Raw genomic sequence first — 12962 nt, forward strand, 5'->3', positions numbered from 1 at the left:
TGTGATACACTATGTATGAAGTGGGGAGCAATGAGGTGTTCCATGCTCAGGTCCTAGTGGTGTTACTCATGGATGTCTATCAGACCCCAGTATTTTTTTAAATAATTACCAGTACAGGTCATGACCTGAAGTGCACCACAGCCAGTGAATCACATAATTGTATTGCCTCTTTGTCTTCCCACTGCACATCAGTGTCTTGAAATACTTTCTATAAAACTGTGGGAATAAAATACGTAAATACATTATTGTACAGCGTTCAAGGTTAGTGTTTCACTCTCATCCACAGGGATCGGAAGACGGTGGACATGGACTTTCCAGCTGTAGCCAACTGCCTCAGCTACATTCTCCTTCAGCAGATCCTGTCTCGCACTGAGGAGGCCCAAGAGCACATGTTGGAGCTGGGTAACTTTATAGTGATCATGAAAGTATTTTAAAGACCAAAGAATATAAGAAGATAAAACACTTTGATTAACTTTTACATTATACATCCCAAAGATATGAGTGCACCACCTCCCTGACACTGTAAAGTTTTAAGCCTTCAATCTTCACACTTTAGTTTTGTGAATAGTGAGAATCAGTCTCTTGAGTCCACATTCATAAATCGTGCCTCAGGTTTTGCTTTGAATCATCACAAAAATAGTTCAGACAAGGCCACAGTGTGTCACCCGGACTTGTGTGATAGTTTGTCCATAGTTTTAGGTTCAGTCTCGATATTAAAGGACTTAATGTTTCATTGTTTTTCTTTCCAGAGGTGATGCAAGCGAGAGGACAGACGACCAAAGGGGACAAAGTTTCACATCAGGAACAAATGGATTTTTTTTCCAAGGTTTGACTCAGATCAAACATTATATCCAAACACAGTCGAAATCGCCTGTTTGATTCGGAGTCTCTTACATTGATTCTCAGTGCCCCACCCTCCTCATTTTTCCAATGATATTTTCTTTCTTCTGCTGCTTAGCCATTTTTCTTATTTAATTTGCATAATCTAATTAGATGTTGCCATGGGCAACCCCTCTAAGTAAGACCCTTTGTGGCTGTGTAATTTATTTAACCATTTTGGAAATCCATGTGGGCGTGTCAATTGCCATCGGGACATTGATTAAAGCTTCCCACACACTTCTGCCTCTGAGGGGGCAGCGAATGAAAAGGGTTTATTTTTCATTGATGGGACCCCTGAGTCAGACCCAGTCAGAAGACAAGACCAGTCAGCCATGCCTCAGAGCTCAATACCCCGCCGCCCCCCCCACTCAACCACACAGTCACACAACCATGCACGTCTCTGTGTGTCCATCAGCCGTTCCATCAGTCTGTCTGTGAATTTCCAGTGCTTAATAAGAAGAACTAATGGAGTGCAAAATGTTTAACCTCTCTTCCCCTCAGCTCCTTGTATGGTCCATCATTATGAACTCGTGTTAACCTTGCAGCCACTCCTGAGAACTATTTTTTATTACCTTTGAAAAATTTCATGCTGAATTATGAGGCTTCTTTCTGTTTTCTATTCAATGTAATGGTTCAGTCAGTGAGTGTGACGTAGCCTAAATGAAGCACTGGCACAAGCAGGCACAGAAACCGTGTGTTGTTGTCAAACAGCTTGAAGTTATTTTTTAAATGTAAATATTAAAGCTCATTAGATTAATTTAAGGTGAATGTTGATTTATGAAGTGACCATTGGCCATTGTTCCATTCACCAGGTCGTCCTTCCTCTTTTGGAAGAATATGTGAAAAGCCACCACCTGTATTTCCTGTCCACGTCAGTCTGCTCAAGTGGGAACAGAACCCATGCCTCAAAAAAAGAAAAGGAGATGATTGCATGGTATGTGTTTTTTGTTTTTTTATCCTGCTCTTGAAGATGATATTTTTGTGCGAGAATTCCTCGGACATGTTTTGCATAATAAGAGTTTTATTGAAGTTGGATTTTTCTGTTCGGTCTTTTCTCTGATTTTAATTCCCTGTCATTACTCTTCCACTCCTCTTCTGTCATTATTTTACTTGTCTCTTCTTGTCACATCCAGCCTCTTTTGCAAGCTTGCAGCCCTCGTAAGACACAGAATCTCACTCTTCGGTAAGGACGATGGGGAAATGAAGCTTATGCAGATGCAAATTTATTGTAATTGTTCTTTTATTTGTTTCTTCCTGAGTTTTCCTCTTTCGTTTTTCCACAACTTGTGCAAATGCATATTTTATAATTGCATATTGCCGTTTTGAATTCATGTGTGTTTCTTCTTAGGAAACGAAGCCTCGCCAGTTGCGAGCTGCCTCCACGTTTTGGCTCAGGCTCTGGATGCCAGGTAGCTATAGATGGCACGACAGTCACACTCTGCCTGGATCGATGTCCTTGCTCTGCTGACAGCTAAGTCAGTGTCACTCCACCGTGTCTGAGGATGACATGACTGGTGTAATTGAGCCACTGATACACTGATGCTATCTAATTGTGGTGGATATCACTTTTATTCCCCGAGGACAAAGCCTCTGAAGCATGAAGCATAGAAGCAGACTCTCCGCTCGGCAGAGATTGATAGAATTGGAAGATGGATTATCAGCTGATTAGTCCACTTACAGTCATTCAAAAGAAACCTTTAACATTTAAAGTGTCATTGTTCTTTCCTCTAAATTTAAACTTATCTTATCCTTTCACTTCAGTACATTGGTGAAATCATCCCCGGGGCCAATCCAAGCATCTCTGCACTCATTCTTTGAGGCAGCTGCAGCTGATCTGGAGATGACTGTGGAAAACCTCTCCACGACATTGGTCTCTTTACCTCCGAGTCGGATTCAACAAGCTAGAGGAGTGGCTAAGGTTCTCAGCTACACAACCTCTGTTCTTCTGCCCACCCTCACCTCTCTCTTCCAGCATCTTGGGAACCAGAACTGTGGGGTGGATCTCCTGGGTAAGTGCTGACCTTGTTGTTGATCTTTGCGACAGAAGAAAGTCTTAAATAATAGTAGTGTTACATCCTAAAACACACAGTTACATATTGTATCATCTCACTGGTAGATACCCAACCACTGTGCTGATGGGCTGCAGGAACATCTGGCTTCCACACTGCTGAAATCACTCAGGGCTGCCCGTCCTTCAACTTCCTACCTTCTACCTCTTTGAAATCAGCTCTCATTAAATATCTCAGTCGTGGCCCCAGAGCAGCTGGAGCACATTGTCCCTCTCACTAATAATCCAATCTTACAGTAACTATCAATTTCCTGAATCAGCAGCTGTTCAGCTTGTCCATCTCCCTGTGATCGTGTGCTGTCAGCTTTCTCACCCTCTGTCCCCTACTGAACGAAACTTCACAACGATGTCAGCTTTAAGCGTCCTCTTGTCTTTCCAGTGGGGGGTATCCAGGTGTCCTGTTACAGGATCCTCAACAGCGTCTACTCTCTGGGCATCAGTAGCAGCATCTACATGGAGGGGTACTGTCTACATTCAAATGGGATTTCAGAGTTGGGGCTGCTGATGAAAATGTCTAATGTTTTCTATACTGTTGTCTTCTCCTGCTTACTTAGATATTTTTTCATTGTTTCATCCAAACATAAAATATTTGGAATTAATGGAAAGCAGATTTATGTCAATTGATTGATTTTACATGATTGTGTCTATTACAAGTTATTGTCAGGCTGAAATTGGGGGAAAGAGAGAAATGATTTAGCCTAATGCAATAATTAGCAATCCTGCTCTGAAGAGCTTGATAAAATGTGGAGATGAGTCAGTCTCAAACTAATGATGCATATCTGTTCAGGCAAAGACCGGCCGCAGGTGCTTGTCTGGCGGCTCTGACTGCTGCTTTTCCTGTTTGTTTCCTGGAGCCAGACTTCAATCAAAACAACCCTTACTCCATTTACAACACCCTGAGTGCTACTGAGAGAGAAGGTAATAAATAAACACCACGCACATCCAAATCCTACATCCCCCCTGTTCCCTCAGATTTATTTTCCAAATCCGTTTCCCTTAGACCTGGGGCTGCCGGATCAGCTGGTGGACACGTGTCCCCTCCTGCCTTCTCTGGAGCAGGCTCTCGGGGTGGTGGAGGAGTTGGCAGGTGCTGGTGCTGGAGCTCGCCAGGCCCACTACATCCATGTCACTGAGGTCACCTTGCCCATGCTGTGTAGCTATATGTCTCGCTGGTGGCACTGGGGCCCTGAGGGTGAGCTGGGCTTCCCACTCTGCACCTCTGTCACTCCTCATCATGCGAGTGACCTACTTGGCCACATCCTCCATATCATCCATAACCATGTGGGCGCGAGCCAGGGTGACTGGATGAAACAGCTGGCAGGTATTGTGCTGCTGGCTTATCTGGATTCCGTGTCAATCATGCTTCTTATTCCCCCCTTTTCCCTCATGTTTAACAGTTGTCATATGCTTCAGTATTTTCTCAGCCAATTATATTCAGAGCTCGCACGGAGCTGCTAAAGAGCCACTTCCTGCCACTGATGGAGAAGTTGAGGAAGAAGGCGGAGTGTGTGCTGCTGGAGGAGGAGCAGATGAAAGCAGAGGGCTGTTGTGCCTCTGAAGCAGAGTTGCAGATTCAGGAGAAGTTCACTGTACTGGTGCGAGACCTCTATGCCTTCTATCCCCTCCTCATCCCATTTGTGGACTCCAATCGGTAAGGCCACGGAGCTTAGCTGTGGAGAATCAAGTTTATTTTCGGCCAATAGCTCCAGGAGTAATCTGAAGTATTTATAGACCCAATGACTGAAAGAAAATTACTGACTTACTTTATTGTATTTTATTTTGACCTCATCCCCCTAAGAACTATCATCCGGTCTTTAAATACCTTTAGAAACTTTTGAGCACACATGTCTCTTGGAGATTTCGGAGGTGGAATTAAACAACTGTACTGAAAACAGAGCACACACAGTTTCTGTAGATACAAAGGAGGATTTTGAGGTGGTTATATCCATTATTGTTTCAGCCGCATGAATATCTTAACAGGAATAAATTCAGTGGCGATAATATGATGTGTTCTGTTTGTGTCATGTCTCAGAGCCAACTGGTTGAAAGAGTCAAACCTTGAGGCTGAGCAGCTGTTCAGCATGGTGGCAGAGGTCTTTATATTCTGGGCCAAATCTCATGTGAGGATGACACATCACAGTGTTTTTTTTTATTTATTAAATGCCATAAATACTCAAACCTACAGATCATGTAAACTCCCCCCCCCTGTCTTTGCTGCAACAGAATTTCAAATGGGAGGAACAGAACTACGTGGTCCAAAACGAAATCAACAACTTGGCTTTCTTGGTCAATAACGACACAATGTCCAAGGTCAGACATATTTATTATTTAACGCTATAATGTTAAGCAGACACTGATATGTAAGAAATGCATCTTGTAGGAAATCACTAAATGGCCTTTAAACACTCAGTTCGACCACGAGAAGAGGAGGATGAAGAGGAAGGGGGATCGGTATTCAGCGCAAACCTCTCTCATTGTGGCGTCTGTGAAGAGACTGCTCCCTGTGGGGCTGAGGGTTTGTTTTCCTAACGACCAGAGCCTCATCACTTTGGCTAAGAGCGGCTTCTCTCAGGTCGGTTGGAAATGTGAACAATTCTAGAATTAATGTAGTTGCCACGATGAAAAAAACTTTAAAATCACAGTGCAATGAGTTTGTTTTTTTATATTTTTGGTATTTATTGTATATCTAATGCTGGGTAATTGTTGTCTTTCCATAGAAGAACACTGAAGATGAGATTCGAGAGCATGTTTTCCACGGACTTGTACACTTTCAGAATCAGGTAAAACCGAAAAACACCTTTTTGTGTCAAAGACCTTTTGTACAATATGACTGAGTATGTGTTTGAACTCATTTTGGGAGGTTTTATGTCTTTGCACAAAATTAAAAACAATCCTAAAGGATATGTTGACTGATCTTAGTGGCATCAGTCTATGCTAAGTCAGAGTGTAAATAACAAGAACAATCTGATAACATTGATTATATGAATTCCTGTTTGCACTATGCTCAGATAATAAACGAAGTGCATATATTTTCTACATTCTGCAGACACTCTGAATATTCATTGACATGCCTGAGTGCATGTGACTTTTAATTTGTGGAAGGCAACAAGTGTGAGGGAAATGAGATTGAAGAATGCTCTCGTAGCCGGTAACATCCAAGGCTGCTTTTTTCAATGATCTAAATCAATGACTCATTCTTCACCAGAGACATCCATGTGATTTACTCACCACACTGCACAATATATGCACGCAGTGTTTGTTTATTCATCACTCGCTGATAAATCTGTTTATTCATACGTCAGGGATGAAAATTACTTAAATTCTGCTTTCTCATTCGCATAAACAAACTTTTTAAACAGAAAGTTGTGTATCTTAGGACAGCCCCTCCTGTCATCATTTGTTGGTTGTTAGGAATTAATAATCAACAGTGAGTCTTATTCGTTGTTCAAGCAAACAAATTAAAATAAATGAGAAAAGCAAGATCAAGGACAATATCCCCTAATGATGACTGTTAGTCTGCCCATTTCCAAACAAACTCCTTCCTGTTAAAGGTCTTTAATCAATCTTTTGCCACTTATTGCCTCAAAAGAAATGACTTGTGTCCAGACAGCTTTTCTGAAAATGTTTTTATTTGAATGGTTGAAATATAAGCACCTTAGAAAAATAGAAATAAATACTGTTATCTTTACAGGCATCGAGCAGCTTGAAGCAGGAGACCATTCAGACTGAACACCCGAACCAGTCAGAGGCCGTCACTGGCACCCAGAGGAATGTAGACAGGATTGTGGGAATAGCTCGTGTCCTTTATTACCTGGACCAGGTGAGCTTATTATATATAATGATGTATGATAAATATAAGACAAATCAAAGCCTCTTTGGATAGTGGAAGTTTCGTACATCGCCCTGTGATCTCTCTTTGGTTTTGGGTTCAGGTTGAACACCCGCAGAGAGGTAAGAAACCAGCATGGCAGCAGGTCCTATCCAAGCAGAGGAAACGAGCAGTGGTCGCCTGCCTGAGGATGGCTCCTCTCTACAACCTGCCCAGGTACAGAAACATCAAGCATTTACATAATTCAGACTATCGTGCGGCTCAGGCCAATTTCCTGTCTGATTGTCTGAGAGTGAGAGAAAACTAACTGAGCCTGTCACAGAAGTGAATGAACATTTTTGATTAAGGGTAATCCACTAGTCTTTGACAGAGTTTTTAAATCAATAACTTTGTTTAGCCTGTCAGTGACAGCTTTACTTTGACCCACTGATATATGAGTCAATATGAGTCAGGGAAAAACCATCATGTCATCACATTTTGTTAACATTAGTTTTCTTTGGCCTTGAAAAAAACTCTTCTGAACAATAAACGCTGAGGAAGCTGAATTAGATTGTACAGAAGCACAATAGAACCACAAACCTATTCAGGCACGTAAAACGGCAGCTCTACGTGGTTCAGGAGACACGCGTGTGATGGAGAGGTAATGTGAAACTTATTTAGGGTATCAGTCACAGTTGTGTCAGATGCAAAGGGAACAAACACATTAGCATATTAAAACCCTGTGGCTGTTTGTGGATCACAGGTGATAGATTCATATTATTTTGGCATATTTGCATGTTGTGAATAATAGCTATAGCTTATGGTAGCGCAGGACTCTTAACTCCCTCACTCTGGATGTATAATTACCCCGGACAGGCATAGGAGTCCTTGACGAATTAGTAATAATGAGTCTAATCAGAGCTTTTTTTTTGTGGTTTAATAGTTTCCTTCTATGCCGCCTGTTTTTCAATGTTATTTATTTGCATTTGTCAGATGCGAATGGGGGACAATATAAATCTCTGGATGTCTCTCACTCTTTCCTCGTCCTCTTCTCCTCTCCAGGCACAGAGCTGTCAACCTGTTCCTCCAAGGCTACAATAAATCCTGGATTTCAGCTGAAGACCACAGCTTTGAGGAGAAGCTGGTGGAGGATTTAGCCGTGAGTGGAAAAGGAGGCCATATTGACATCACTACATGTCTGCATTAACGTCTACATAAAAGAGCAAAATCTTTATAGGCTTTTATTCACTGTGCCTTTCTGTGATAACGAACTAGCAGCTAATTTATTGCCCTGATTAGGCAGCTTTATCCTCCAGGTTGAATATAAATCTCGCCTACTTTGCCGCATATATACTAATAACAACTAAGCTAATTAAAAATGTATACTGACATCCTTGGGTATACTTATGTTCTTTGTGTTTTCAGTGTGGAAATACTGCATACATTTTTTATTAACTAGTAGTATTGTTGTGTAGAATTTAGACAGGATTGTCAGAATATCAGAGCCATTAAAGCATCGACATGCTTCCTGGCACTAAATGTGTAACTGTATTCAAGCAGGCGTATCTCCACACAAAAGTTAAAACGTCTTGTGATGCCCGGTATTTCACCAGGTCGCCGATGCACTGAGGCTTAAATCTCCCTATGTTATTGTCCTCTGTGTGCACTTAACCACGATCCTGTTACGTTTGTGCTTTTGTGTTTGTGTGTAGCAGTCAGCCACCAGGGGGTTGTGGATGGTCAGTGTGTGGCATTATTTAAGAGCACGCATTAGTAGCTTCACTCTCTCTCTCTCTCTCTGGACTGCAGAAGGAAGGAGTGATGGAGCTGTGTGGGGGCGACAGAGGAGAAGAAAGGGATGTAGAAGAAGGTGCCAAACCAATCGATCCCCTCCTACAACTCATTACACTCTTCAGTCGAAGCGCGCTGATGGAAAGGAGGTGTGTGTGTGTGTGTGTGTTCATTATAAAAGATCACATGCAGTAAAAACCCCATTCCACTTTCATCACTGGTACTGGTCTTACTGAAAATCCATATCAAATTGGTCAGAAGGGTAATTTATTTTTTGTGTCCAACATCTGTGGCCATTGTTTTCTGAAAAGCCTGAAATCGGCGATATCTTTGTTCAGTTTCTTTCAAAGTTCACCCTGCAGAAATGTTTACAGGTTCTATTCATGTGGATTTTTCTCTTACTTACTTTTAAAATAGAGTATTAGCAGTTTAGTTTTCTAATTGTGTTGTTTTTGTATTCAGGTTATTAATTGAAACTGCAGATTATGAAATCTTCATTGGCGTTTTGTTTTCTCCACATGCTGCTTGTCGAACAAACATGTAACTAAATATTTTTCTAGTATCCCTGCAGTGTTCTTTTATTTATGCATGTTTAGATCCAGCCATCCCATTGAGGTGTCGCTGTGATATTTCAATTTGATCCCTTCAGAGTCCCACACATTCCACTCATTCACACCAGATACGCTCATATTTCTGAGGCCGCGACATTAAATTAACTGCTCCAAGTCACTCTAAAGACAGTAGCGGTGGGTGAGCACTCCCACTCCCACCTCAGATGTAATCAGCCACATTCCAGGTGAACTGGTGGCGATCGATAAAAATGTTCAATGCCACCGGGTAAAATGTTCACATGGAGGAAAGACACGCTGCTTCGAGACGGTTGTCCTTTCAGTTATGCAATCAAGAGGACGATGTTTAAGCCGTATGATTGGATCCATAGATGATCAGCCGCACATTTGCTTGGACCCTGTCACTGACGAGCCAGTTCAAGAATCCTGCTTGCATCTGTCCTGATATTATCTCATTTGTCTTCTCTGTCCACAGTAAGCTTGGAAATGACAGTCTTTACATGTCCTACGCTGCTATTATGGCCAAGGTAAAAGAACATGGAGAATGATCTAAATGAGTCTATAAACGCTGTTATTTTCAAATACCTGCACTAAATAATATATATGATACTATTATTTGATTGGTTTTACTGTCTGAGAAATGAGTGGTTATATTATATTTATTAATTTCGTGGTTTACGAGGCTAGAAAAACACTCGGTACAAGTGTTCACAAGATTCATAATTTAAAAGATCTTCAATTTTCCAGTCGCTACTACAAAGGTTGCTTGTACTGGGTCAAAGGTCAGATACCAGTACAGTAACCACATGACCCAAAGTGCATTTGTAAATGTTACATCTTTTTCTATATTGATTTACTGTATTTTCTTTCGTCTTTTTTTCATCTCAACCTTGCTTTGTCCGTCGGCTGCAGAGCTGCCACAGAGAGGATGACGACAGTGGAAACCAGGAGGTGGAAAGCTTTGAAGTGAGTGAATGGTCTCTCACTGAGAAAAATACCTGTTTGATGTGGCACAATGTTTTCATCGTATTATTTTCTCTATAGTGTGATAATAATAACTTAAAACGATTGAACATTTATTCAGTCAGTTTATTAAAAATATATTCGTAGCAGTGTGAAAATACTGATGTACATGAACTGATCATTCTACGGCTCAGGAGAAGGAGATGGAGAAACAACAGCTGCTGTACCAGCAGGCCCGGCTGCATCTTCGTGGAGCTTCAGAGATGGTTCTCCAAACTATCAGTGCCAGCAAAGGTAGGAAGGATGGTGTAAATTACTCATATTGAGTCTAGTCTGTAGTTTGGGTGAGAGGAATTTCTGTATTTGTTGAAGTTTCTGTCTCCTTTAATGAACCCCCCATCCTACAAGTAGGTAACGTGATCTGGGCATTATTCTTTTGAGTCATTGTTAGTATTTGTTTCGCATCCCATCAGGGGCCATGGGCTCCACCATTGCCCCGACTCTGAAGCTGGGTATTGCTGTTCTCAACGGAGGGAATGCCACAGTTCAACAGGTACAATACTGCAGTTTTTATCCCTATTACTGTAGTAATAGAGTAATCCCCCAAGATGATTAGAATGAACATAAATAAGATTAAAGATTAGATGAGATGACATGAAAATATGGTCATTCCAGAAGCTCGATTAGACTGCCATGTAAATTGCGTGCAGGAGAAAAGGTCTAAAATATAAACAGAATAATTCTCTGTGTTAGAATCATGTTTATTAGTAAAATTTGTTGTTGACTGTTGAAGTCTGTTTTAAATGAATATTAAATTATCATTGTCTTTTCCTGCAATTATGTTTTTGTCTAAATTAAGCTCCTTTTCCTCAGCATGTTGAATTCTTCCTCATTAAGGACTAATCACTTCTGCATCTCACTATAAACACGGTGCCGTGACTCACAGACACTGCAGCAAAGCTTCTTGCAGTAATGAAAAAGAATAATCTCCACCTAATCTTACCTTCAGGTGAGATCTCTCCACATTTGTCAGACCTTGTCTTTGATGCCTTTGTTTGACAGAAAATGCTGGATTATCTCCGAGAGAAGCGAGACGTCGGCTTCTTTCAGAGCACGGCTGGACTCATGCGGTCGTGTAGGTGAGTGAATGTAGGAAAAAGCCTCTGACAAGGTCTGTCACATGTCATCGAAGGCTGACAGGTTACAGATACTGATTGATCAAAATGGTAAAAATGCACCAGCGTTGCTTATCCTTTCTCTGTGTGTGTGTGTGTGTGCGTGTGTGTGTGTGTGTTTGGTTTTCCCCTATCCAGTGTTCTGGATCTAAATGCATTTGAGAGGCAGAACAAAGCAGAAGGATTAGGCATGGCCATGGACGAGAGCTCAGGTACTGTATTCATATGGAAATTTAAATAAAATGAAAATCCATTTCTGTGAAGCCATGTCACAGGAGAAGAGCCAGCTGTGAGATCCATGGCCTTGAACCTTCTCTAAATTCCCACTCTAAATTCCTATTCTTTCCTCGGCCTTTCACCGTGTTGAATATTATCAACAGCTGTCTCCCTTCACTCCATCGTGACCCAGTTTCCCTCCATCTCTCATTCAGTCTTGTCTTACCTTTTCCGACAGTATTGTTCCATTCCTCGCACGTTATCCTTTTATATCTCGGCCTTTTATGCAAATCTCTTTTCCCAGGGGAGAAGGTAATGCCTGACAAAGAGCTAACCTGTGACCTGTTCCGGTTTCTACAACTGCTCTGTGAAGGACACAACTCAGGTGATTTGCCCCACATGGTTTCCATTTGCCCACTGTCACAAGGTGCATGTGAATTAAATGAATCTCTGTGGAATAAAGGACGATGATGTAACAGATATTTGAAGGGAAGAATTTGGTTTTTCACCTCGACTGCACTTTTAAAAGATGGAAATAAGAGCTGAGCACTGCTTTATATTCCTGTGCAACACACTGGCTTTGCTCTATTGTCTGATCACATTGTCCACACAGGATGAAATGTTGTTTTCACATTGTAATCAGGACTTTTCTTCATTTCTTCACATGATAGATTTCCAGAATTACTTGAGAACACAATCAGGCAACAACACCACGGTCAACATCATCATATCCACCGTGGACTATTTACTGAGAGTACAGGTAAGCCTGCAGAGACAGGTTTTCCTTTGTGGCGCTGGACTAACGAACCGAACAGAGCTTTTAAACAGCTGCTCCAGTTATTGTCCAGAGATGTTTCTATTGGAATGATCATCCCTGTAAGCTTTTACTGAGCTACTGTGTGATTGTGGGTTAAAATACCTTCTAATTTTAAATTCATTACTAGAAGTTCAAAAATAGTTGATCTGACCCCGTAATCGAATTCACTTCACAATGGTTTCTTCCTTGGCCCGATCCCCACTCTTCCACTAAGTTACAATAAAATCGGTCCAGTAGTCTTTCTGCTTACACAACAGAAATAAATACCTCATTGGCGGAGGTAATAATGTAATTATTACCTCCGCCAATGAGGTATTTATTTCTGTAATCTTTTCATATTCTTCATAGTCGTCGTCGTCTTTTTAACGATCAAAATATTGTGATAACGTTTTTCTTTGCCACACTAGGAATCGATCAGTGATTTCTACTGGTACTACTCAGGGAAACCTGTGATTGATACACACGGCCAACACAACTTCTCCAAAGCCATCGAAGTGTCCAAGCAGGTCTTCAACACGCTCACAGAGTACATCCAGGTCAGTCGGTTTTCATCACATGTTACAGTGTCACAGCATATTGGCTCTTAAGCGTGACTACAGCTGCCTTCTGGCTCTTTTGAATACATATTTATGTCGTGTCTTTTTATGAGCTGAGATGTTTTTTTAATGAAGCAGCT

The 12962-nt window shown here is 41.4% G+C and overlaps 1 protein-coding gene across 1 annotated transcript in view; it reads left to right on the forward strand.

Moving 5' to 3' along the window:
* Positions 1-12962, forward strand: part of ryr2b (ryanodine receptor 2b (cardiac)) — a 57301-nt gene that overhangs the window by 29557 nt on the left and 14782 nt on the right. Inside the window, exons 60-86 of the mRNA XM_034608814.1 lie at positions 287-402; positions 750-826; positions 1692-1813; positions 2013-2062; positions 2228-2288; positions 2641-2888; positions 3327-3408; positions 3735-3865; positions 3948-4268; positions 4361-4598; positions 4980-5067; positions 5171-5257; positions 5358-5519; positions 5665-5727; positions 6639-6767; positions 6880-6992; positions 7818-7914; positions 8565-8695; positions 9591-9642; positions 10028-10081; positions 10273-10372; positions 10552-10631; positions 11141-11217; positions 11392-11465; positions 11774-11854; positions 12141-12229; positions 12694-12822. Coding sequence (XP_034464705.1) covers positions 287-402; positions 750-826; positions 1692-1813; positions 2013-2062; positions 2228-2288; positions 2641-2888; positions 3327-3408; positions 3735-3865; positions 3948-4268; positions 4361-4598; positions 4980-5067; positions 5171-5257; positions 5358-5519; positions 5665-5727; positions 6639-6767; positions 6880-6992; positions 7818-7914; positions 8565-8695; positions 9591-9642; positions 10028-10081; positions 10273-10372; positions 10552-10631; positions 11141-11217; positions 11392-11465; positions 11774-11854; positions 12141-12229; positions 12694-12822 — 3052 coding nt within the window. The remainder of the gene's footprint in view (positions 1-286; positions 403-749; positions 827-1691; positions 1814-2012; positions 2063-2227; positions 2289-2640; positions 2889-3326; positions 3409-3734; positions 3866-3947; positions 4269-4360; positions 4599-4979; positions 5068-5170; positions 5258-5357; positions 5520-5664; positions 5728-6638; positions 6768-6879; positions 6993-7817; positions 7915-8564; positions 8696-9590; positions 9643-10027; positions 10082-10272; positions 10373-10551; positions 10632-11140; positions 11218-11391; positions 11466-11773; positions 11855-12140; positions 12230-12693; positions 12823-12962) is intronic.

This window comes from Hippoglossus hippoglossus, chromosome 15 (assembly GCF_009819705.1).
Source record: "Hippoglossus hippoglossus isolate fHipHip1 chromosome 15, fHipHip1.pri, whole genome shotgun sequence".
Taxonomy (NCBI): Eukaryota; Metazoa; Chordata; class Actinopteri; order Pleuronectiformes; family Pleuronectidae; genus Hippoglossus; species Hippoglossus hippoglossus.